We start from the raw sequence: 22,528 nt of genomic DNA, 5'->3' as shown, positions 1-22,528 counted from the left end.
AGGTCCAACAATGGGCTCCTATCCAGAATACAGAACTCCTAAAAATCAATAGGAGAGACCACCATACAGACAAAATGGGCAAAGATCTGAAAAAGGAATTTCACAAAAGAGGATATCTAAAAGACCAATACATGTTGGTGCTCAACATTATCAGTTAAGAGGAAAATGCAAATGGAAGTCAAAGGGGGAACCAGTACACCCCCACCAGAATGGCTAAAATTAAAAGACTTCTGACATCAAGTGCTAGAAAGGATGTGAAGTGACTGCAACGAGCACACGATGTGAGTGTTACTTGCCACAATCTGGTTGTGTGACAAACTGGTTCGGTCTCTGCGAGAGTTGCACGTGTATCATATAACACAGCAACCCCACTCCTAGGTATATACTCACAAGAAATGTACACGTATGTGTACCAAAGGACACGTACACGAACCTGTAACATCCATAAATTGGAAACACTCCAAATGTGCAATAGTGGGATGGCTACATGAGTTGTGGTAGGTTCTCACGACGTAAATATAACACAGCAATGCTACCTGCAGCACATGGGTGAATCTCACCAACATAATGTTGACTTAAAGACACAGAATAAAACATATGGTAGGATTCCATTTATATAAACCCCAGAATAGGCAAAATGCGTGTGTGATTTTAGGATTCAAGACTGTGTTTACCTTCGGGAAGAGATGGGAATGACCAGGGAAAGCAAGTGAGAAGAGTGGGGGGAGGGGGGCGTTTGGATGTTGGCTAAGTTCTAGTTCTTGATTTGGGTGGTGATCCCATGGGCATGTTCACTCTGTGAAAATGCAAGCGGATGAACACATATGACCTGTGCCTCCTTTGGGATAAATGTTCTACTTCCACGAGAACACACCCACAAAACTATGTAAGTCAATGACCTGAGAGTACAAGCCCTACATTCCATGAAGCTTGGCCACCAGCAGGGCAAAGAGGGGGTGGGAGTGGGGACAGAGCTGACCCAGCAGGTTTCCCACACTAACTGGGCCTTGTTAACACTTCAGATCAAACTTAACCATCTCTTTTATTTTTGTAACTAAGGAGGAGGTAAGAAATGGCCAGCCATATTCTGATTACTCTAACAAGTTTTCTTTTTCCCTGAGATTTTTGTAGCTAGAGAGGAAGGGAAAGAAAGAAAGGAAACAAATGAACAAACAAACAAAAAACCCTTACAAGACCTCAAAGGGCAACATAAATTTCAAAACGATGCAATCTCACCCAGTTTTTACCTTGAATACAAAATTCCTCTATGAGTGCCATATCTAAATCAATGAGAACAAAGTAACAGTAGGTCTCTGTTATGGAAAACAGACTACAAGTGGGTAGGTGAAGTGGGAAGGACATAAAGACAGAGGCAAATGAGCTCAGACACGGTAGCACAAGAGACTCACGTTAACAGCAACACCCGGGAGCAGAGGCAGTGTCAACAGGAGTTTCTGAAATAGTACAAGTGCAGCGTTTGGAGTCATTTGCCATAAGATGACAGGCTCGTGGTTATGTGTTGCTCACTTAGGGACAACAGCTTATCTCTGGTTTGCAGACTTTCCCCACCTGAATATATCCACCTCCTATGCACTTGTAACACAGATGTGAGGGTGTCTCAAGCCTCATCTGTGGTTATGATCTGAAGCAGATGCCCACAGAGTGAAAAATAAGTCAAAGTCTAATGTGCACACCTCTCATCGTGAATAATCATGTGCTTGCTTTGCCTTGATCAGCATCTACCAGCGAGTGCAAGTGTTTTTTAAATACTAGATCTGGTGCTCGCATTCTAGGCATGTTAAAATGCATACTGCAGGGCCCCACCCCAGAGATTCTGAGTTGGGGGTGGAGAGGGAGCACATGGGAATATGTACTTGCGACTCATTCCCAGCTGATGCTGTGGCCCTTTAACTCCTAACTTGAGAACTACGGTACCATCGGTGCATTTGGATCTCCCATATTTTCCCTTTCTCAGCAGCAAGTATCTTGATGTGATAGTATGGGAATGCAAAACCCTGGGGCTTTCAAAGAGACCAAATGTGCGGTCAGAACAGAAATAATTAGCCATGAGAATGAAGAGTAAATTGTATAGTCCATTAATTTACAAATCATTCCTCCATGTTTTACAAAATAGCTATGCCCGTTTCCACCATAAGGTCCAGACTGCATGAAAAGGAAGTTATGGAAAAGGCTTGGAAACATCAAAGAGAGCAATATATACAGCATATACCAGTTCTTTGGAGCTCTTTGCTTCCTGTGTGAATTTCATTAGTTCCGTTTCCCTGGGAGGCATTCAGTAAGTTTTTTTAACTAGATTATAAACTCTGTGAAGGCAGGGATTTTTCTTTGTGTGTCTAACAATGCCGGAATACACTAGACACCCAGTAAAATACCTCCATATGGTATTTAGCACGTACGGAGCGCACCATCTGTCTTAACTTCTTTACCTTACTGACACAGTCTGTCTCCCCCACTTAAATCTACGTCCCATAAGGGCTGAAATTTTTGTTTCACTGCTATATTCTCCATGCCTAATGGTCCCTGGCCATTGTAGACATTCAATATTTGATGAAAGAAACTGTCAAATAAACTAGCCGTTTGTTTTAATGTAAGAATTACGTATGAAGGCTGTATTTTACTCATATTGTATTTAAAATTGGATGTTGCTTTATTTTTATTGCAAGAAATAATTAAATCTACAGAGTATGCTTCTGTTTACAAGTGTATTCTTAAAAAGATAACTGCTTAAGACCACGGACCTAGACATTGGTTTTATCTGTGAACATGATGGCTGGCACTAGATCCCAGGTGTGAAATAGCAGCACACTTTTATTCATGGATGGTTATAATCAAGACAGCCCTATTAACAATTGATTAGATTTGGGAACAAAGGTAAAAGCAAAAAAAAAAATTCATTGGTAGTTCTTCCTTCTTTAAAGTATACAACTCACAGCATGAAGCAAGGTGAGCACTTTGGTACACTTGGCCTCTAACTTCAAGTAGGCACATGAGGATCACCTGGGGGCTTTCCAAACACACATTCTTGGGCCCTATTCCCAGAGATTCTAATTTGATAGAGCTGAGGAGGTGCCTAGGTGAATGTATTTTTGCAGACTCTCCCCTAAGTGTGCACACTGCTGGAGAACCACTGCTTGAATCAGCTGAATTATTCCTATTGTTATGACTTCATCGAAATCCAACTTCATACTGTCAAGATCAAGAAGGTGAAGCCATTGGAGCAGGGTTTCTCCAGCTGTGGACTATGGCCATCTGCAGGTGTTGATATAAATGAAGATTCCTTGGCTTCTGTCAGATCTTCGGGAGATCCAGAAATCTGTATTTTAACAAACTCCCCCCAAAGGATTCCCATGTCCCTAGAGTTTAAGAACTACTGTGTTAGCGTCTCACCTCCTCTTGCTCTCAAATAGGTGGTCTCCTCCTTCCTCTGCAGCCCCGTCCCCAGGCCCTGCTGTTGGTGGGGCTCCTTGAAGTGACCAACCCTGTGGGCCTCAAACCACCTGGAGGGAAACGCACCCACACACTTCCCCTGAAAATCTCTGAGGTGGCTTTAATTACAAAACAACTTCTTAATGTTTAGAAAAGACTCAGCTCAGAGAAACTATTCATTCTCTCTTAATTGTGTATTTAAGTTACAGCAAGAGGAATTTCAGATACACAGACACAGGACAAAGTTTTGAACAGGGACAGGATGTGATAAACACTGAACTTGCTCAGAAAGGTCATGGGCCCTCTCTTCTCGGGCTTACCTTACTCCTGTCCCCCTTTGGAAGCGGTTGGACAAGTTCTCATCCTGGTAGGATGGTTTGAATAGGACAAGGAATGGACTCTGCTCTTTCAGAATTCTTTTTGGTCTTACGATTTAATGGCATTTGGAGAATCTGGGCTTTCCCTATCAATGGGATGAAGGAATTAGTTGCATCGTAGAACAAAGTAATGATAAACTTTGTGTCAGTGAGTGCCGCCCCAAGCAATCTGACATCTGCACTTGACAGAAGTCTCATTTTCCCAATGTACACCTGACATTTCAGCCACAGTGGCTCTGTTTCTCAGTCTTTGAGATTAGCTGAACACCACTGCACTCTTGGATAAAATAATCCCCCACTCGGTAAACCTAAAGAAATGGGGCATGGTAGCTTAGCACAGATCACCTGGAGTTCTGCTATAAAAGCAAAATGCGATGTAATCCTGAATGTCCACTCTGTGTCGGACCACAGAGCGGAAAATTATCGATGAAAATGCTCCACAAATCTCAGGCAAGCAGAGCCAACCACATGCTGAAGAGAAGTTCTGGGTTTGTCATTTGAGAGGCTGCACTTTCACATTCTGAAGAACTAGCTCGTGAATCTTAGAAAAAGAACATCCTCACCTTAAGAAAAAAGTGTAGACGAGAGGCACTGAATTGTTGGCAATTACAAAAAATTCCAGGCAGAAGATATTTAAGAGAGAACTGTTACAGATAAAGATGGCAGAATAATTTCTGAACAAAGAAGGTGTATTTTCCGCATACACAGGACGCCAGAGAGGGCAGAGGGCCAAAGTGAGACACAGTGGCTCTAACATGCAGGGGTACACAATCATCGACAGTCCAGCGTGCTACGCTAGCCTGAGGCACGCGTTGACGGGTGATGTAAAGTGAACGTAAGAAGCCCTTCTTTACCTCTACTCTCGGGAAACGTACGGCATTTCTGGTATGAACAGTCAACTTGTTAAGTCAACCAGAAAAAATACATTCATCAAACTGACTGTACTGATGACCCTTCTAGTGAACGTCACACACTGACCAACTTACACTCAGACATCGATTGTTTGCATACAAGCTATTAAAAAGTCCTCCTTGGTTATGTTTTGCAGATGAAAATCTTTCAGAGAAGTGACTTCGCTACAAGTTCCTGCTGTACTGGGACTTATACACATACCTGTACATAGGAGCACACAGCTCTGTGCAAATAGTGACACTTCTATACAATGAGCTTTGACATACGGTATTCGTCGGGAATTGAGGATTTATGTTATTTTTGAATCGGATTATTAGTGGGGGCCTTGAGTGTTCAGGCAAAAAGTGAGATCTTTAAGGAACAAGTTATTCATATTTGATCACCAAGATGTACCGAGCACCTTCCTGTTACGCTCCCGGTGGCACACAATATGCGAAGGTGTTTGGGAAGAACATATTGGGTGAGAAATCCTCCAGGACTGGATGGCAGGAAAAAGGAAGTCATCACATGAGTGTACTGATCGGCTGCAGAGCTCTGAGGGGGCCCAAGGAATCAAGAGGAGGCGGCAGAACGGCTGGCGAATGAGGGTGGCCATAGAGTCTGGATACTCGATCAGGTCAGGACAAGACGTCAGGAAAGAAATGTGGATTTGCAACTACGAGGTTTTCAGCTTTATAACGTGTGCTCTTTCTTTTTCTTAAGTTTATTTATTGAGAGAGAGACAGAGACAGAGAAAGTGAGCACAGCACACACGAGCTGGGGAGGGGCAGACAGAGTGTAGAGAGAGAGTCCCAAGCAGGCTCTGCGCTGTCAGTGCAGAGCCCCAGTGGGGGCTCCACACCTCGTGAGCCATGATATCATGACTGGAGCTGAGATCAAGAGTTGGACACTTAACTGACTGAGCCACCCAGGCGCCCCTATAATGTGTGCTCTTAAATCTAGTTCTCACATCAGCATTACCATCGGTTACACAGCGCTAACGAAAGAGGTCTTTGGTCATCAGAGAAACCAGCACTGCCTACTGCCCAGGCCAGAACTCTAAGAAAAAAACGAACTCAGCTGGTAAGAGTGTTTTAAAACTGAAACTATCTTCACCTCTCCTGTGCTTACCACAAACCATTTTTTGAGTGGTTTAAGAGCTGAAAGTCAAATAGCCATTGCGGGGGCGGGGGGGAGGACCCTCTCTCTAAATTTCCAAACTTCATAGAAAATACATAGATATACTCTGGGAAGCAGCACTTCAGAGCAATTTATAGACTTTTCGAATGTAGAAAGTTATCAGTGTATATGATTTCTCTTAATGACATGCAAATATAACAACCCGGTGTAATTACCAACTTACATTAATGCAGTTCTCATGGGGTGCCACAAAAACCCTGCACAATCATCAACAGGGAGACTGGAGGACGGAGGGGGTAGGAACACAGCCCAGCCAGAAATACGCAGAGGAACTTAATCACTGTAATTTAGATTTTGTCACCAAGTCCCAGGTACAAGCTCTTTTATGCACTGTCAAGAGATCTCCACATTAATTGCTATTCCTGTCTTCTGAGGACACAAACACTCTAATTTGCAGTCATTTTAGTTTCTTTAGCTTTGTGCATTTGGTGGCTAAGTCCCCCTTTCCTCCAGAGAAGGAAGTCTGCTAAAGCTCTGATTATCCAGCCTGCTCTGCCAAGACCAACAGACAAGTCACAAAGCATCCCGCTTACCAGAGTCTAGAAATGAATGTGACTCAACCCATCAGCGGGTGGGAAGCCCTGTGCCCTCCCTGAAAGGCCACATTCTTCTCTTCTCTTTTCTAGTAAGTTTGACTTTCAACAGAAAAGTTATTTCCAAATGATGATTTAAATGATTTCTGCATGGTCAGTTTGAAGCAGAAAACAGATAATGCTTTGAGGCCTTCGGGCAGCCCCAGTCAGCACAATCAGATAATGCAAGCCCAGGTGCCTACTTTTTTGGGGGAAGGGGGGAAGGGGGAGGGGAGAGAGAGACAGAGACAGAGAGAAAGACAGAGAGAGAATGTCTCTCTCTGTCTCTCTCTCTCTCTCTCTCTCTCTCTCTCTCTCTCTCTGTCTGTAGATCCCCTGGGATTTGTCAGAGGGCACAGCTGACGTCTTGCCCAGTGCTTTTCAACCTTACTACATGGTGATGCTATTCTAGGCAAGACCTCTATAATCTTTCTTCTGCCAACAAATTAGACCAGAGAGCCATATCCCCAAATGGAATTATCATTCTTAAAAAGATATCCTCCTTTTGGGGTACCTGGGTGGCTCAGTCAGTTAAGTGTCTGACTTTTGGTTTCAGGTCAGGTCATGGTCTCACAGTTCATGGTTTTGAGTCTCATGTCAGGCTGGGTGGGTGCTGACAGCGAGCAGCCTGCTTGGGATTCTGTCTCTCTCTCCCTCTGTCCCTCTCCCCCAATCTCTTTCTCTCTCAAAATAAATAAATAAACTTTAAAACATTGTTAAAAAGAAAAGATAGCCTCTCTTCGAAATAAAGAACAGAACACCAAAAAGGCAGAAGTCAAGCTAAACCTAGAAATGACACAGAAACTATCTGGAACTGAAAAACAATCGGAGTCTGTGCACAGGAGCAGCCGATGAGACGGTGGGGCATGCCCAAAACAGTGAGTGACTGTTGTAATTATTGGTCATGTGATTCTAGGTCCACATTACATTATTATGGTATTTGACGTCCAGCTTTCTGTTCTACTTCCCCAAATACTTCCTTAACACATCTGAATCAAACACTCTATTTTTTGAATCATGGAAAGATGCCTGAGTGCCTGGTACTAAGAACATCAAGACTGCTTCCCAACTCCCTTTCTGTTTGGGGTCAAGTAGTTTCCAGGCCTGCAATGTGGTAAACAGAATAAAAACCCGTGCAATGCTTCACACCATAGGGCCAAATGGACATTTTCAGATGCAAAGGTCAGGAATCTTATCACTAACAATATAGACACAATGAGAGAACTGAAATTTAACTGGTCGAGTTAAACAAACCCAAATTAAATCCAGGACATCTTCTGTCATTAAGATTATCTGGTTTTTACTGGCAGATTATGTGCCTAGATTCCCATTTGAACAGTAAAACTAAATCTAGCTTCTTCGCTGTTTTTCTTCAGGGCATAATAATAAAAGGAGGCCCAGAAGGCAGCAAGGTCAGGTGCTATCGTGCAAACTGATCAATGACAGCCAAGGATGAGAGGTAAAAGGAGAAACCACCACAGAGATCAACAGGCCCAAAAAGACAGTATTGGAATATTTCCTCCTTCAAAGGGAGAATCTTGTCATATTTTGGATTTTGGGCTCAAATCCAAAAGAGGAAATGAAAAATGGTATTTATTTTGCCTATCAGAGAGATCTCTAAGGATACAGGAGAATGTGTGCTTTCCTGCTCCAAATACATGGGATGTCTAATTTTAGCTACACTTTTCTGCTGGACTCCCCTCCCCCAACCCTCAACATATCACTGGCAGGAGGCAATTCCTGGAAAAGGATTCCCCTGCAAACACTGGCTAAGTGATGTTCTCTGACAGGCAGTGTGAAGGATGGGCTGAGCATCATAAATAACACCATGTTCCTCTTAGAAAAGACCCCCTTCTTCTAAAAATACGCTCAAGATTTTCTTCCAGTGTTCAAAAGACTGTTTGACTGATAGACGTTCTCTATCACTACCTGAAAGCCTGAATTATAAAATTCTTCTCTAATTCTGGTACACAGGATAATTTTTATAAGATCAAACACAACTTTACAAAGAGTAAATCCGTATACTTTTCTCAGTTAAAAATAATGCATTAGGGTTGTAGGAATAAAATATTTTGGTGGCAAATAAAAGGCATATGTAAAAATAGCGGTCACTGCACGGAAAACCCCTCCTTTATACTCTACTGAGTGAAGCAAAGTGAGATGAGGCTGGAAACTCGATTCGGGAGTGGGCTGGGAAGGCCAGAGGCGGTAGGGGAGGGCAGTTACCTTGTGTGGGAAGCAGCGTCATTTATACTGAAAGTGCTGTTCTCCCTTGTCAGAGGGTTTGAGCCCGCTGGGCTCTTGCCATGGATGTCCAGGCTCAGGGAGGACTCTGTTTTCCGGTCCATGCCGAGGCCGTCTGTCTCTAAAGTCCGATCTGCCATGGAGATCACTTCGCTGGAACTATGCCACAGGGGCGCCACTTTCTCTTTGCTGGGCCCTGAGCGAGGGGACGACGTGGCAGCCCCCAGGGACGCCGTGCTGCCGTGGCTGGGACCATAGGAGGTGGTGTCGATGCCACTGTCAGCGGAGGTGCCTTGCAGGTAGTTGTAGCTGTTGAGCTCAGACTCCGTGCGGTCCCCATCGTACCACTTCTCGTCGCTGTGGGCACTCGACGCGTTGCTGGAGAGGGTATTGCTGCTGGAGTGGCTTGAGTAGTGGCTGTCAGACTGCAAGGGAAGTAAGACTGCCTTAGGCATAGGCTCTGCTTCTTGAACACTGGGAAGAAACAACGGGAGAATGGCCCTGTGGCAGGTTTCTGGTTATGGGGTTCTCACGGCACAAAAATTCCAGTGATAACAAGCCAAATACAGGAGGGGCCTGGAAGAACCTATTCAGAGTGTTCATGGCAAAGAGTGCTGGAAACAGGCCACGTTTAGATTTAGAACCCATTTTTCAATTCGCTTAGGCTAAATACTATCAATAATATTGAGATCACTTTAATCAGAAGGTATGCTGGATTCCCAAAGTCCTACCAATCAGAGCAAATGTAAGGCAAAATATGAGGCTTATTTGTAAAGAGATCTCCTTTTCCTTCCCCCCACTGGCATCTGTGTAGGAGCCAGCTTTCTAAGGACTGCTTGGAGATACAACTTATGCTACGTCAATTCAAGGGGCGAGCGGGGTGGGTGGTAGGGAAAGGAAATGATGGTGCTTGGACAACTGGATATCTGCATGCAAAAAACAAAGTATGAAGTTGGGTCCTTATTGCACAGAAAAATAAACTCAAAAGATCAAAGGCTTAAGTGTATGAGCTAAAACTATAAGACTCTTAGAAGAAAACGTAAGTATACATCTTCATGACCTGTTTATGCGATGGTTTCTTGGATATGAATGACACCAAAAGCACGAAAGATTTTTAAAAAATTAATTGGATCTCACGAAAACTAAAAACTTTTGTGCTTCAAGAAACCCAATTAAAAGACGGGCAAAGGATTTGAATAGACATTTCTCCAAAGAAGATATCAAATGGCCAACAAACACATAAAAAGATACTCAATAACATGGTGCCTGGGTGGCTGAGTTCGTTAAGCGTCCGACCTCGGCTCAGATCATGACCTCACGGTTGTGAGTTCTAGTCCCGCGTCAGGCTCTGTACTGAAAGCTCAGAGCCCGGAGTCTGCTTCAGATTCTGTGTCTCCTCTCTCTCTGTCCCTCCCCCACTCGCACTCTGTCTCTCTCAAAAATAAACAAACATTAAAAAAATTAAAAAAAAAAAAAAAGATGCTCAACATCATTAGTTCCTGGAGAAATGCAAATCAACACCACAATGAAATAACACTTCACACACTAGGATGTTCTAACCAAAAAGGCAGACAGCAGTGAGGGTTGGCACGGTTGGTGGGAATGTAAAATGGGGCAGCTGCTGTGGGAAAACAATCACAGCTCCATTCTTAGTATCTACTCGAGAGATGAAAACACATCACAAAAAACCTTCTAAATGAATATTTACAGAGCATTATTCATAATAGCCAAAATATAGAAGCAATCCACATGTCCATCACCTGGTGGATAAAAAATGTATATGCATACAATGGGAAATTATTATCATAGAAAGAAATGAAGTACGAACACATACCAGAACATAGGTGAACCTCAAAAACGTTATGCTGAATGAAACAAACCAGACACAAAAGGCCAAATAGCGTATGTTTCCATTCATGAGATGTCCAGAACAGGCACATCATCAGAGACAGAAAGTGGATGAGTGGCTGTCGACAGCATGGAGGGCATGGGAAGAGCCTGGGTAACTGCCTGAGGACACAGGATTTCTTTTTGGGGTGGATGAAAGCGTTCTGCAGTTAGACTGTGGTGGTGGTTGCACAGCTTTATGAATATAGTAAAAAACCACTAAATTGTATAGTTTAGTTTTTCTTTAATGTTTATTTATGTTGAGAGAGAGAGAGAGAGGGAGAGGTAGAAGGAGAGGGAGGGAGGGAGGGAGAGAAAGAGAGAGAGAGAGAGAGAGAGAGAGAGAGAGAGAATCCCAAGCAGGCTCTGTGTTGTGAGCGCAGAGCCCCATGCAGGACTCGATCTCATAAACCATGAGATCATGACCTGAGTCGAAATCAAGAGTCCGACATTTAACCGACTGAGCCACCCAAGGGCCCCTAAACTCTATACTTTACACAGTGGCTTAGCTGCTTAGAATGTTCTATAATTTACCAAAGAAATAAGATTTCAAAATATATCTGAATAAAATAATATTTTAAATTAGATGGGAGACAGGAAGTCCAGATACCTGGTGGAGATCAAGTGAAAAGAGGAGAGTAGACACTAGCTCAAGAGTGTGTGTGTGTGTGTGTACACATGCAGGTGCATGTGCATGATGGCTGAGAAAGGGACATGCTCTTCACTGGCTACGGAAAGAGCAGGAGGAGGACGCAGAAATTTCACTTTAGAGGGAAAGATTCTTTCTTAAACAAGAACCCACCAATCCATTACTTAACTGGTGCCACTCTGGTTTTTTGCAACAACACCTTTTATGTTATGAGGTCTTCATTTATTTAATGTTTATTTATTTATTTTTGAGAGACAGAGAGAGAGAGAGAATGCGAGAGAGCGTGGGGGAGGAGCAGGGAGAGGGGAAGAGAGAGAATCCGAAGCAGGCTCCATGCAATCAGCACAGAGCCCGACATGGGGCTCGAACCCACGAACTGTGAGATCATGACCTGACCTAAAATCAAGAGTTGGACACTCAACCGACTGAGCCACTCAGGTGCCCTGGCCCTCATTTATTTTTAATGTTTGTAAGGCGGAACTTCTTTAGCTCTGGATCTGTGCTGTGTGAGCACTTTTAATGGGGTTAGCCCAAATCGAGATGTGCTAAGAGTGTAAAATACAGAACGGATTTCTATAGGAATGTGACACGAACCACATTTGTTATGTTAAGTTTTGTAGTAGCCAATTAAAAAGTAAAAAGAAATAGGTGAAATTAATTTTAAGAGTATATTTAATCTAACCTAATCTATCCAAAATATTATTTTACCATGTCATCAATATAAAGGTGTTAATGAAGGAAAGGAAATTGACAGACTGGATAATTTATCACTTACAACATGTTGTGATGACAACATCGCATTTCTTCAGTAAATCTCTCACCCACAGCCCAGTGCAGGGCGCTTGCCCACGCACAGGCATGTGCTGTTTCTTTAGTTCCATATTCATTTTACTAGGGCAAAACTTACATGAGCAAAACCTCTTATTCTTAATTCCACCCATAAGTAATAAGGAATTAAGTAGAACTATGGTAAAACAAAAATGTGTGTAAGTGTGCAGGACAAGAGAAGCAGGACGGGCAGCTGTCAGGAAGCTATTTATCCCTTTGACTGATGTTCCAAACATATCTCATGCATGCAACTGTGTAAGCAAATAAAATCCACTTTCATTTCTTTTTAATTTTCTAAAATGTTTATTCATTTTTGAGAGAGAAAGAAACCACGCGTGTGCACGCAAGCGGGGAGGGGCAGAGAAAGGGGGGAACAAAGGATCTGAAGCGGGCTCTGCGCTGACAGCAGAGAGCCCGACGTGGGGCTCGAACTCAAAAACCTCGAGATCATGACCTGAGCTGAAGTCGGGCGCTTAACCAACTGAACCACCCATGTACCTCCATAAAATCTACTTTTAGCACATTTCTGTTCCCAACATTGCAGGACTGCTTGTGCTGCATCACATGGCCTTCCATCCAGGTCTGTGGGGGTGGCAGGTGCATTCCAAAGAGGAATTTGAGTTAATCTCAAAGCAGCCTTAGGGCCCCTGGCAACAGAAATTCCAGGGCCATGACTGCAAACACCCATCGCCCACCAGGGTCACGTGACTTCTTCTCTGACCATGTGGAAGAAACACCAAAGCACACTGTGAAAACAGCCATTTTCACACTGCACAAAAGGCACATCGCTAGGAAGCTCATCATTTTTATCGTTTGACGGTTAACTTACATGCCCTTGTTTGTTTGGAGACAAATGGACCACCGGATCCTGCCGCATTAATCTCCCACTGGGGCTCTCTCGGAAAGCTGGCAGTACCTTTGATACTGCTGGGAGATGGCACGTTGGCTCTGGAATACAGCACAGGACATTACGGTGCGGGCACTAAATAGGTACAAGCACATGTTGACAAATGAAGACGGCTTGCCATTGCATTTCTCAGGTCACTGACCAGCAAACTCTGAATTTCAGCGATAAGCTTGTTGAGAGTTTACACGATAGACAGCATGTCAGAAACTAAGTGGCTGATGGGTAAAGCTTGCAGCTGGTGACAGTGTGTCACGTCATACACATTAGCATAGCCAAGTACCACCAAACCAAAGGCCATGAACAACGCGGCAAAGTTAGGAATCAACTTTTGGTTCTGGGGGAAAGTCGAGAATATATGGATTCAATTTATGAAATTCATTCATTGCAAAGTGTGGCTAACCTAGCTTGGTCTACATTACCTAGACAGGCATGGATGCAATCACGTGTTACTTACCATGACACTTTGGAAATATTTTACCTGTATATTCATGCTGCTCGAGGACAAAAGAATTGAAATCCTGAGGTCCTCTATAACTGTAAGCTAAGCACAACAGAAAAGACACACAGCAACTAGTTTACTTAAGACAATTGCTTCCTTTTGGACTCCAAGCTGGCGTTCAAGATGGGGTTCCAAAGGTAAAGGCTAAGCGATTTAGCTGCTTTAACACACCGGTAGCTAACAGCAACAATTCTGGACTTCTGCAGCACCATTGCTAAACGTAAAGGACTGGGCAACATACTCTATGACTCTGACTCTCAACCATTTCCAAAAGCAGAGGCAGAGAAATGAAATCTACTGAGATGGGTGTGCCAATTAAGCTCAACTCCTCCTCTCCACTGGGGTACCAGTTTGTAACACACTGATGTACAAAGACAGGTAGGTCTGCTAGCAAATGAGAATCTCCTCAGCCTTTTCAATCAGTGACCTGAAAGTCGTTACGGCGTTTTGTTCTTACAAGGCCGGCCCTTTATACACTCAATACAGTACGCTGAGTAATGAGAATGGAACAATTGTTTTTCTTGATTTCTCCCTGGCATGGGTTATACCAACCAAGCCCCAGATTCCATCTGACGTGCCAATTCGAGAAAGCTAGGTTATTCCTCTGGAATCGTGGAACGTAAAAAATTAGAAAAAATTTATTCTAACATTTTATTTGAAGCCTTCGATATTGGACGGTGAAAGGCCACCAGTTGGTGTAAAGGTTTCTCTGGCAGGTTCTGGGGTATCTTACCAAAGTCATATCTTACTAACAGGATGGAACAATGTGTTGAAAAGATTCATTAGATTCATTGATATTAATTTCAGAGCCTTATCTATTAAGAGTGGGATGCCACCAAAACGAAAGTAGATGCAAGGAAGAAAAGACTGGAGGGAGGTTTATGTGAGCGAATGAATCCAGGTCTAGGACGAGCCTCATAATTACCCTTTCCAGTCCCAAGATACCTTTTCATTCCCCATATGACTTCACATGAGTGGGAAGTGTGGCACTGAACGTTGCACAAAGGGCTTGCTGGCAGCTTTGTTCAAAGCCTGCACTAGGAGCCAAAAAAAGCTGCTAAAGTCATGTTGAAGCAGGGATCCTTTCCACATGTGTCGTTACCATCTCAACAGTATCAAAACATATGGGATTAAAAACATTCTGTCAAGAGCGGAGCAGCAGATCGGAAAATGCTCAGGTTTTGTGTGGTGGGGGTGGGTGCCGTGAGAGTGGGTAATGACAGATGGCTTCAGTAACAAGGCACATCTCACTGAAGTTACTGGAACAAAGCAGATCTCAGAACCTGAGAATTACATTTCTCTTCCTCAATTCCTGTCTTAGCTAAATATGTCTTCATTCCTTTCTACGATGACGATGACGGTCAGTGTATTTACGGGGGATAGTCATTAAAACAGAACAAATAGTGCGTTTGCAAAGAAGATAAAAAGATGGGTCTTTGCCTTAAAAGTTTACCCTTTTCAGCCCTGAAATTCACTTCTTTTTACCCCACGCTGATGGTAATGCTACTAGAGATAAGATAAAGGGGGGAAAAAAACCCACCCAACGGTCTAGATTCAAGTCCCTGATGTACCAGCTGTACTGAGACTAACTCCCTGGCTACTGTTTTGAAACTCAGTCTTATTTCATGGGAAAATTTTATTGTAGCAACTAGTGTTCCAGTGTCCCCGTAGAACAACTGCATGTAGGGAGAGAAAGGGCTGTGCCAGAAATCCAAATGAAGCCTCACTAATGCACATCTTTCCCATCCAGCTGTTTTATGCTGCTAAGACATGTCCTCAGCTGACAGCTTAATAGCAGAGACCGGGCGGGGTGGGGGGGTGGATACCACAGGAGGGAGGAGATCCTAACCAAGCTACATATGTGACTGAACAACAATTCCATCTCTTTCCCACTTTGTAGAGTTGTTTTTTTTTTTGTTTTGTTTTTTTTTTTTTTTAACTTGACATCAAGAATACCAATGAGTCTCTAAGGGCACTTATACTAGGCGAAAACAAACAAACAAGCAAGGGTCGAGGGAGATGCTTAGGACACATGCGGTTTGGCAGTCTGGCATTTTAATCTCGGTGCTGAAAGTAATTCCTATGTCCTCTCTATTTTTAAACCGGGGGCCACTTAGAATTCCTGGACTTTCCTCTCACGTCTTATTTGCTGCCCTCACTTATACATAATCGAACTGACACTTAGTTCTCAATCACATTTGTTAACCAAGGCTGTCTTCTACAATGGAATGCTTTAAGGACGTCATCAAGAGGTGGCCAAAGTCGCCTCGGTGTAATAGCAACTTGCTTCTGGGAGGAGTTAGTCACTTACCCATCTGGTCAGCAATGCTATCCTCACTTCTTTGCCAGCTGGGTGTAGATTTCCCGCTGCCACCAATATCTGACTGGGTGTTCTGCCTGTCGATGGAGGCTGGGGATCTGCGGCTTACTCCAAACCTGTGGCAATTCCCCCAAACAAAGGCAAAGACGACATCAGGGACCTCAGCCATCAGGGGAAGACAGTCCTGGGTGTAATGAACTGAATTCTAATGACAGGCACTACCAGTTTTGCTTACGTGTTGGCATTTGTACACTCAGGCTTATGCACGTGTACTCAGGGGCCGGAGCTGTGTGCGTTACGGTCAACATACATCACTCTGTTTAAGAAAGGTACGTATGCTCAGTATATACACTGTAAACAAGGGCAGGAGACGTTAGCATCGAGCTAACCTAAGAAATATACAATAGGAAACCCAAATTTTCTAGCCCACATGTAGCCAAGCTTGGACTGTCATTCACAGGCAAGGGAAAGGCTTCCCAGTCCTAATGTTCCGTGGACTTCTAAGTGGAATTATGTCAGGGGTTTCTCTGAACTCAGTGAGCTGCTAAGTCACTAAGTCATTCATTCCTGGAACAAGTATTTTCTGAGCATTTGCTCTAAGGTCTGAAAGACAAAGACTACTATCATTTACGTTACACAGTGACCACTTCTGAATTGTATATATTTTAAATTGCCTTTTGGGAAGGGCAATTTGGAAGTAGGTAAAGTGGCATACATAAAGGCAAATGTCTATTTCTGGAAAGAACAGTTAACTATTTCATGAGCCAGTTTTATTTTGCCCTGTGCAGAATAATAATATGTGCTTCATTAAAGCATATGCCTTGATTAGCAACATCGGCAAAGTAAATACCGACTGAGCCCAGGAAAAAAGGCTGAGAATGTAAAATTCAAGGACTTACGTGGACATTTATAAATTTGCGTGTGGTTACTGATGAGCTTATGAGTAACCAGTATGATAGAAGATTAACAGCCTGGAATGACGGATGCTTACGTGTCTTATTTGCCACAGACTGATAAACACATGGAGAGAACTAGCAAGTTATACACTGTAAGAGAAAGAGACAAGGAGGAGGGAGGCCTGGACCTGAGTTCCAGCCCCCCACCCAAAGTCTGGATTTATTTGTTAAATGGCAGTTCCATTATATGGATCTGGGGAGAAGGACCTATATAAAAGCATTTGCGAAGCAGAGAAGGCTGTAACATTAACCCGCTATAACCTCCTCCTAGCTACTTCTGCACAATGACCATTGTTTACAAACTCAGTCATAAGCCTTGCTAAACAAAGTTACCTCCATTATGATAAACAAGAAACTCGATTTATGAAAATTTCAGCAAAAGGTGCTCATTTAATAAAAAAGGGGGGGAGGAGTGGTTCCTGCAAAGACTGTGTGTGGATTTCAGTTCTGCCTTTCCTGTAAGCTGGAAGAAAATGGCTAAAACTGTTTGCATCTTGTATGTATTTATTACTTGATGCAATAATGCTTATTTTCATTAACAATAACAGCAAAGGGTGGTGGGGACGAGTCACTAATTATGATCTTTGCCATCTCCTCCCTAAGTAGGGTCCTTATTAAGCTCATATCTTCCAACTGGCCCTATGATTTTATTCTAAATTTTCAATAAAAGAAGACATGTGCACAAAAGCACAGAGATAAAAGTTAAATATGAATTCTAATCTTGTTCTTCCTTTTTGGTAGCAGTGGAAACTAAAGACAACTCTTAAAACCTCTGGATTTAAAGTCAAATGCTTTTCCGGCCATCTGGTTGTATGTATGTATGTATGTATTTATTTAATGTTTATTTTTGAGAGAGAGAGAGAGCACGAGCAGAGGAGGGGCAGAGAGAGAGGGGGACACAGAATCAGAAGCAGTCTCCAGGCTCTGAGCCCGACGTGGGGCTCAAACTCACGAACCAAAAGATCATGACCTGAGCCTAAGTTGGAAGCTTAACTGACGGAACCACCCAGGCGCCCCTATTTTTTTTTTTTTTTTTTAATCTGGCTGTCTGGTTTTAAATGAATGACAAAGTAAGGCCGTCCTTAAATCCTGCCTTGAAAAGCATGTATCATCTGGCTGATACTTGAGGCACATTCAGTGACCACGAATCTCTAACTCACAAGCTGGTCCATGGCTCTCCAGGGCAGGCTCACAGCCTGTCCTCATCATGGGCTGGAAACTTCTTCTCTACAACTTTTACTGGTCTCAGTTGCCTTCATGGACAAGCTTCCTCCCTCATATAAGAGTGCTGGAAGAAAGCTGTAGTGGCCTGCCTGCCTCTGTCTGTGCTTCTCGCCTTCAGGCTGTACACCCTCAGTTATGCTTCCCACCATGATCTCCAAGCTCTTCCATTTACCCAGGTCATCCCTCCCTCTGCCACGATCTGCCTCATCAACACTGCTCAGAGCGTGTGGCCCGAAGATACATCTCCAAGGGTGGTAAAATAGACCCTATGTCTTTTCAACAGTGTTGTTTCCTACCTATCTCTCGTTTCCATACCAAACTGGTGCAGGTGCTTTCTCCCCCACATGTAACTGCAGTGGGCATACTAGTCACCCTGTTACCTCTCAGCTGATCTGGGTGGTCTCAGTACCCCCACACCAGGGAGTGGGCAGGCACGCCCTGCACACAGGCAGACACTGGGCCCACTGAAGCGGAGGGAAGAGGACAAGTGAGCAGATCACACTTTTGGACAACCACTGTGTACTGATCTGATGTACTGGTGTTACTCCACGCTTCTGAGCTTCTTGAAGTTTAGTATTAATGGGTTTGCAGCAGGCTACATACACTCCTGCCTCACGGTCAACTCGTACACCCCTATTTTTACTGGGCTAAGTTGTAGAGTAGACGTGATCATCTTTCTCTTGATAAGAGTAACTTTAGAATCCAACCTGGCCCACGGGCAGTGCATGTGAATCAGACAATGGACAGTCTCTTGGGTCACTGATATATGCAAAAACTGCCGGGGATCCAGACTAAAGAACCGTATCATTACCTTCTTGTCAAAGATCACCCCAGGTAAAAAAGATGTTATACAGTATGGCAAATATCATGGGTAACCTCACAAACAAGGGAAAATTCCTCACCACCAACTACAGTCGGGTTAGTGTCACACATCAGGTTGAAGAATTACCACCTTACTGAAAACACTGTGTAGGGTGGGCACTGAAACCATGTTTCTGACATTTAATATTCACCAAAACACTAAGGTTTCGGGTTATGTTTTTGGTATACGTTTAAAGCATATCCCAGTCATAAGAAAACTGCTTTTGTTGTTGTTGTGAGCTCATTTATATTTTATTGTTGTACTAACACTAAAGTTGCAGCGGATTCTTATTTTTTAAGTAAAAGCAGGCCATTTAAATTCTACTAATTGTGGGGCGCCTGGGTGGCTCAGTCGGTTAAGCGTCCGACTTCAGCTCAGGTGACAATCTCACGGTCCATGAGTTCGAGCCCCGCGTCGGGCTCTGGGCTGATGGCTCAGAGCCTGGAGCCTGCTTCCGATTCTGTGTCTCCCTCTCTCTCTGCCCCTCCCCCGTTCATGCTCTGTCTCTCTCTGTCCCAAAAATAAATAAACGTTAAAAAAAAAAATTAAAATAAATAAATAAATAAATAAATAAATTCTACTAATTGAAACAAGGAATAATTGGTTAGGACTTGTGATATGGTATGATAATAATACTTAACTCATAAAACCTTTTGCAGGAACTCATGAATACGAGATACATTTTTTTCCCCCTAATCGTCACTGAAGTAAATAAGAAAAGACATGTGCATTTTAGATATACTACCCAGGGTATCTTGCGGGGGACCCCGTGATGCAGCAGGGGCAAGCATATTGTGTAGTGGTTTTATTACCTACTTTCTTCTAATATAAATATTTAGCATCAACAACAAAAAAAATCATACTTAATAGCTGTAAAAACCAACAAAATGCTATAGGATAAAAAAAAATACCCATTATGAAGGTATTCTTAGTAAGCCTGACTATTTTGTAACATGGAAAAATCTCAAAAAAGTAACCAAATCATGTGTGCGTTCGTTAAAAATGTATTTGGGGAAAAACTCAGAATAGAAACATGGGTTTTTATAAATGCCTCACATTTGATTTTCAAATGGTTTTGAGTTCTCCATCAACCTCCCCAGAGAGACACCCCAGCAGGAAGTCTCTGACAGTTCTTTGACTCTTGCCCTGGGCAAAGGTGGCACGTGTGGGTCACGTAACATTTTGCTGCTAATTACTTCCCAGCCTCAGACATTCTAGTCGCTTGGGGTTTGTTTTTGCTTTTGTTTCCCTTTCTTTTTAGTAGCCTCTCAACTCAGGTACATTTAGCCTTCAGTCTATATGTCTTGTCAGAGGCAAACAGTTACCTTTGGGTGTTTCGTGTTTTCGAAAGAGATGAGAAACAACAACCAACCACAGGCCGAGATTGCAGAAGCCTTTGAAAGTGTGAGAAAAATAATTTTAAGCTTCGAACAGGATGATGGTTCCCCCTACTCTAACAGCCACACAAACTCCAGCCAGTGCAAGAAGCATGCTCCCGAGTGTGCTTCAGGGGAAGTGACAAAATCTGTGCCGTAAGACTAGGACAGTGCACGCGACTGCAGAAAGTGATGCAGTCTGATTTTTTTGCTTCGGGGGCCTTGGAGGCTAGAGAAGGATGAAGAAACCACTTCCTGAGAAGTGGTTTGAAGCAGACATTAAAACATCTTCTCTCTGGAATATTGACCGCATTCCCCCTTTGGCTCCTCCTTTGTAGATGGGTCAAGGCACGTCTGAGTCACAGGTGAAAGGCAGCGATGGAGGGCAGGGGGCGTGTGGAGGTGCAAGGGCACACCTACCCTTCGGGCATGGACTTCTGCCGGTAAGTGCCTCCGCCAGAGCCCGTCTCGCTGGATGAAGACAGGTTGCTAGGGGAGTTCCGGCACTGCTGGGACCTCGCGAGGGCCATGGAGGAGACCGTCACGTAGATGTCTGAGCCGGGAGACAGCCTGCGAGAGCAAACCAAAAACATGCAGTCAGTCCAAGGGGAAGTCCCGAGGCAATGCACCACGGATAATATCCTACCAATGCGACAGAGAAAGCGACTTCATGGAGATAGTGAAAATGAGGCCAGCTGGAAGCCTACAAAAGAAACTTCTCCATAAAACTACTCCCTTAGGAACAGCTGGAAAATGGCTTTGAAGGTGGGGGGTGGTGTGGGGTGAGGGGACATCAAAAATAATGGGGGAAAAACAACACGTATGTTTCCAAAAGCTGCCAAAATTCATTGGGTTGAATTGATTGTGCAGTTTCCTAGAATGGCAGTGCAGAGGATAACTGAGCCCCAGTGACATTAACATAGCAATTAATTCCAATTTTTCACACTGGTTCTCCCAGAGTCAAGGACCACACTGAGACCGGTGCATTCTCCGCGTCTTTGTCTTGGGGTGTTGTTACTCCAAGCCTGGAATGAATATTCAGATTTTGCTATTTGGTATTTGTAAATGTGGCTGAGCATCACCATATAAAAACCTCCAACAACAACAACAAAAAATGCCTAGAACGCCAGTTGTTGAACTTCTGCAATGTCCCAGCAGAGGTGTGTGCTCTGCAGATTGGCACCCTGCTGACTGGCTCTGGGGACAGAAACCAGAGCTCTGTCATGAGGACAGACACAGACTTTGTCCTTTACCTCCTCTGTTCCAGTAGACGATAGGGCAACCCCGGGGACATCAGTAAGTGAAGCTGGCACCTGTGACCGGGGGTAACCTACATCTTCCTACTGATGTTTTGGTTCAGAGGGAACGCTGGCACAAATCCCTCGACTCCTGTGGCAGGGCAGGTCACTTCTGTGCAAGAGCGGAGCGAGAGGAATCGAGGTCACTCGTTCGGTAAGCCCAGCGTCTTGGTTGGAAACCCACCGCTCAGTGCTAAAAGACTCGTGTCCCCCAGAGCGGGCCGGGTGTTCTTTTCTTGCTAGGACAGCTTGCAATGGGTCTGCACGGTCAATGCTTTCACATGAAAAGCTATCTTTTTACCCAAAGTAAAGTTCTGAAGCCTGGCGACGGAACCCGATCCACCGAAACCCAGAATTTTCCAACAGTGAACCTGTGTGCCTTCTGGAACAGGGCAGAATAGGGTTTCAGGTTTGGGAAGTTGACAGAGGGGTTAACAGAATCCCAACGAGAAGCTTTTCTCACAGAGAAAGGATGAGGACAGATGCTGAAATTATAACTCTCAAATCCTTCTATACCCAAGAGGCGGGTCTGACTTGAGAATCCAGATCTCTCCGCTCTGCCACAAACCCAGAATCTCCAGCTGTCTCCTAGACATCTCCACTGAACAGCCTCCATAGCAGCTCAAATTATAAACCTCATCAAACCTAACAGGTTTTTCCATTCCCCCGCCCAGCCCTCGAAACCTGCTCCTCCTATATTTGTTATCTCAGGCTGAACACCTTGAAACCATCTCCCCCGTCCCTTTCCTCATCTTCCATGTCAACTCCTCTAATTAAGTTCAACTTTTAATGAGTATAAGCTGTGTGTCAGGCACCCTGGGTGCTGGTCTGGACAACACACAGACTAAGAAGTTAACTGGTCTTCAACCTGCTGATTGTCCTCCAAACTCCCTCCTCTCTAGCCTGGATCAGCACACCTGGGCCCTAACTGGTCTTCAAAGTCTAGGCTCTGCTTACCCCATCTGAAGCCATGCCACATGCTTCTCCATAG

At 43.9% G+C, this 22,528-nt stretch overlaps 1 protein-coding gene across 18 annotated transcripts in view; it reads right to left on the bottom strand.

Moving 5' to 3' along the window:
* Window positions 1–22,528, bottom strand: part of SIPA1L1 (signal induced proliferation associated 1 like 1) — a 364,598-nt gene that overhangs the window by 25,662 nt on the left and 316,408 nt on the right. For 16 of the 18 annotated variants that reach the window (XM_078448063.2, XM_078448064.2, XM_078448062.2 and 13 more), the window contains 5 exons: window positions 20,660–20,809; window positions 15,813–15,937; window positions 13,481–13,543; window positions 12,925–13,043; window positions 8,714–9,156 (listed from right to left, as the gene is read on the bottom strand). In XM_078448063.2, coding sequence (XP_078304189.2) covers window positions 8,714–9,156; window positions 12,925–13,043; window positions 13,481–13,543; window positions 15,813–15,937; window positions 20,660–20,809 — 900 coding nt within the window. The remainder of the gene's footprint in view (window positions 1–8,713; window positions 9,157–12,924; window positions 13,044–13,480; window positions 13,544–15,812; window positions 15,938–20,659; window positions 20,810–22,528) is intronic. The other 2 variants (XM_078448068.2, XM_078448069.2) reach the window with 1 other exon arrangement.

This window comes from Panthera onca, chromosome B3 (assembly GCF_046562875.1).
Source record: "Panthera onca isolate mPanOnc1 chromosome B3, mPanOnc1 haplotype 2, whole genome shotgun sequence".
In the NCBI taxonomy this organism is placed as follows: domain Eukaryota; kingdom Metazoa; phylum Chordata; class Mammalia; order Carnivora; family Felidae; genus Panthera; species Panthera onca.
The sequence above is the reverse complement of the archived record's forward strand: the minus strand, read 5'-3'. Positions and strand labels throughout refer to the sequence as shown.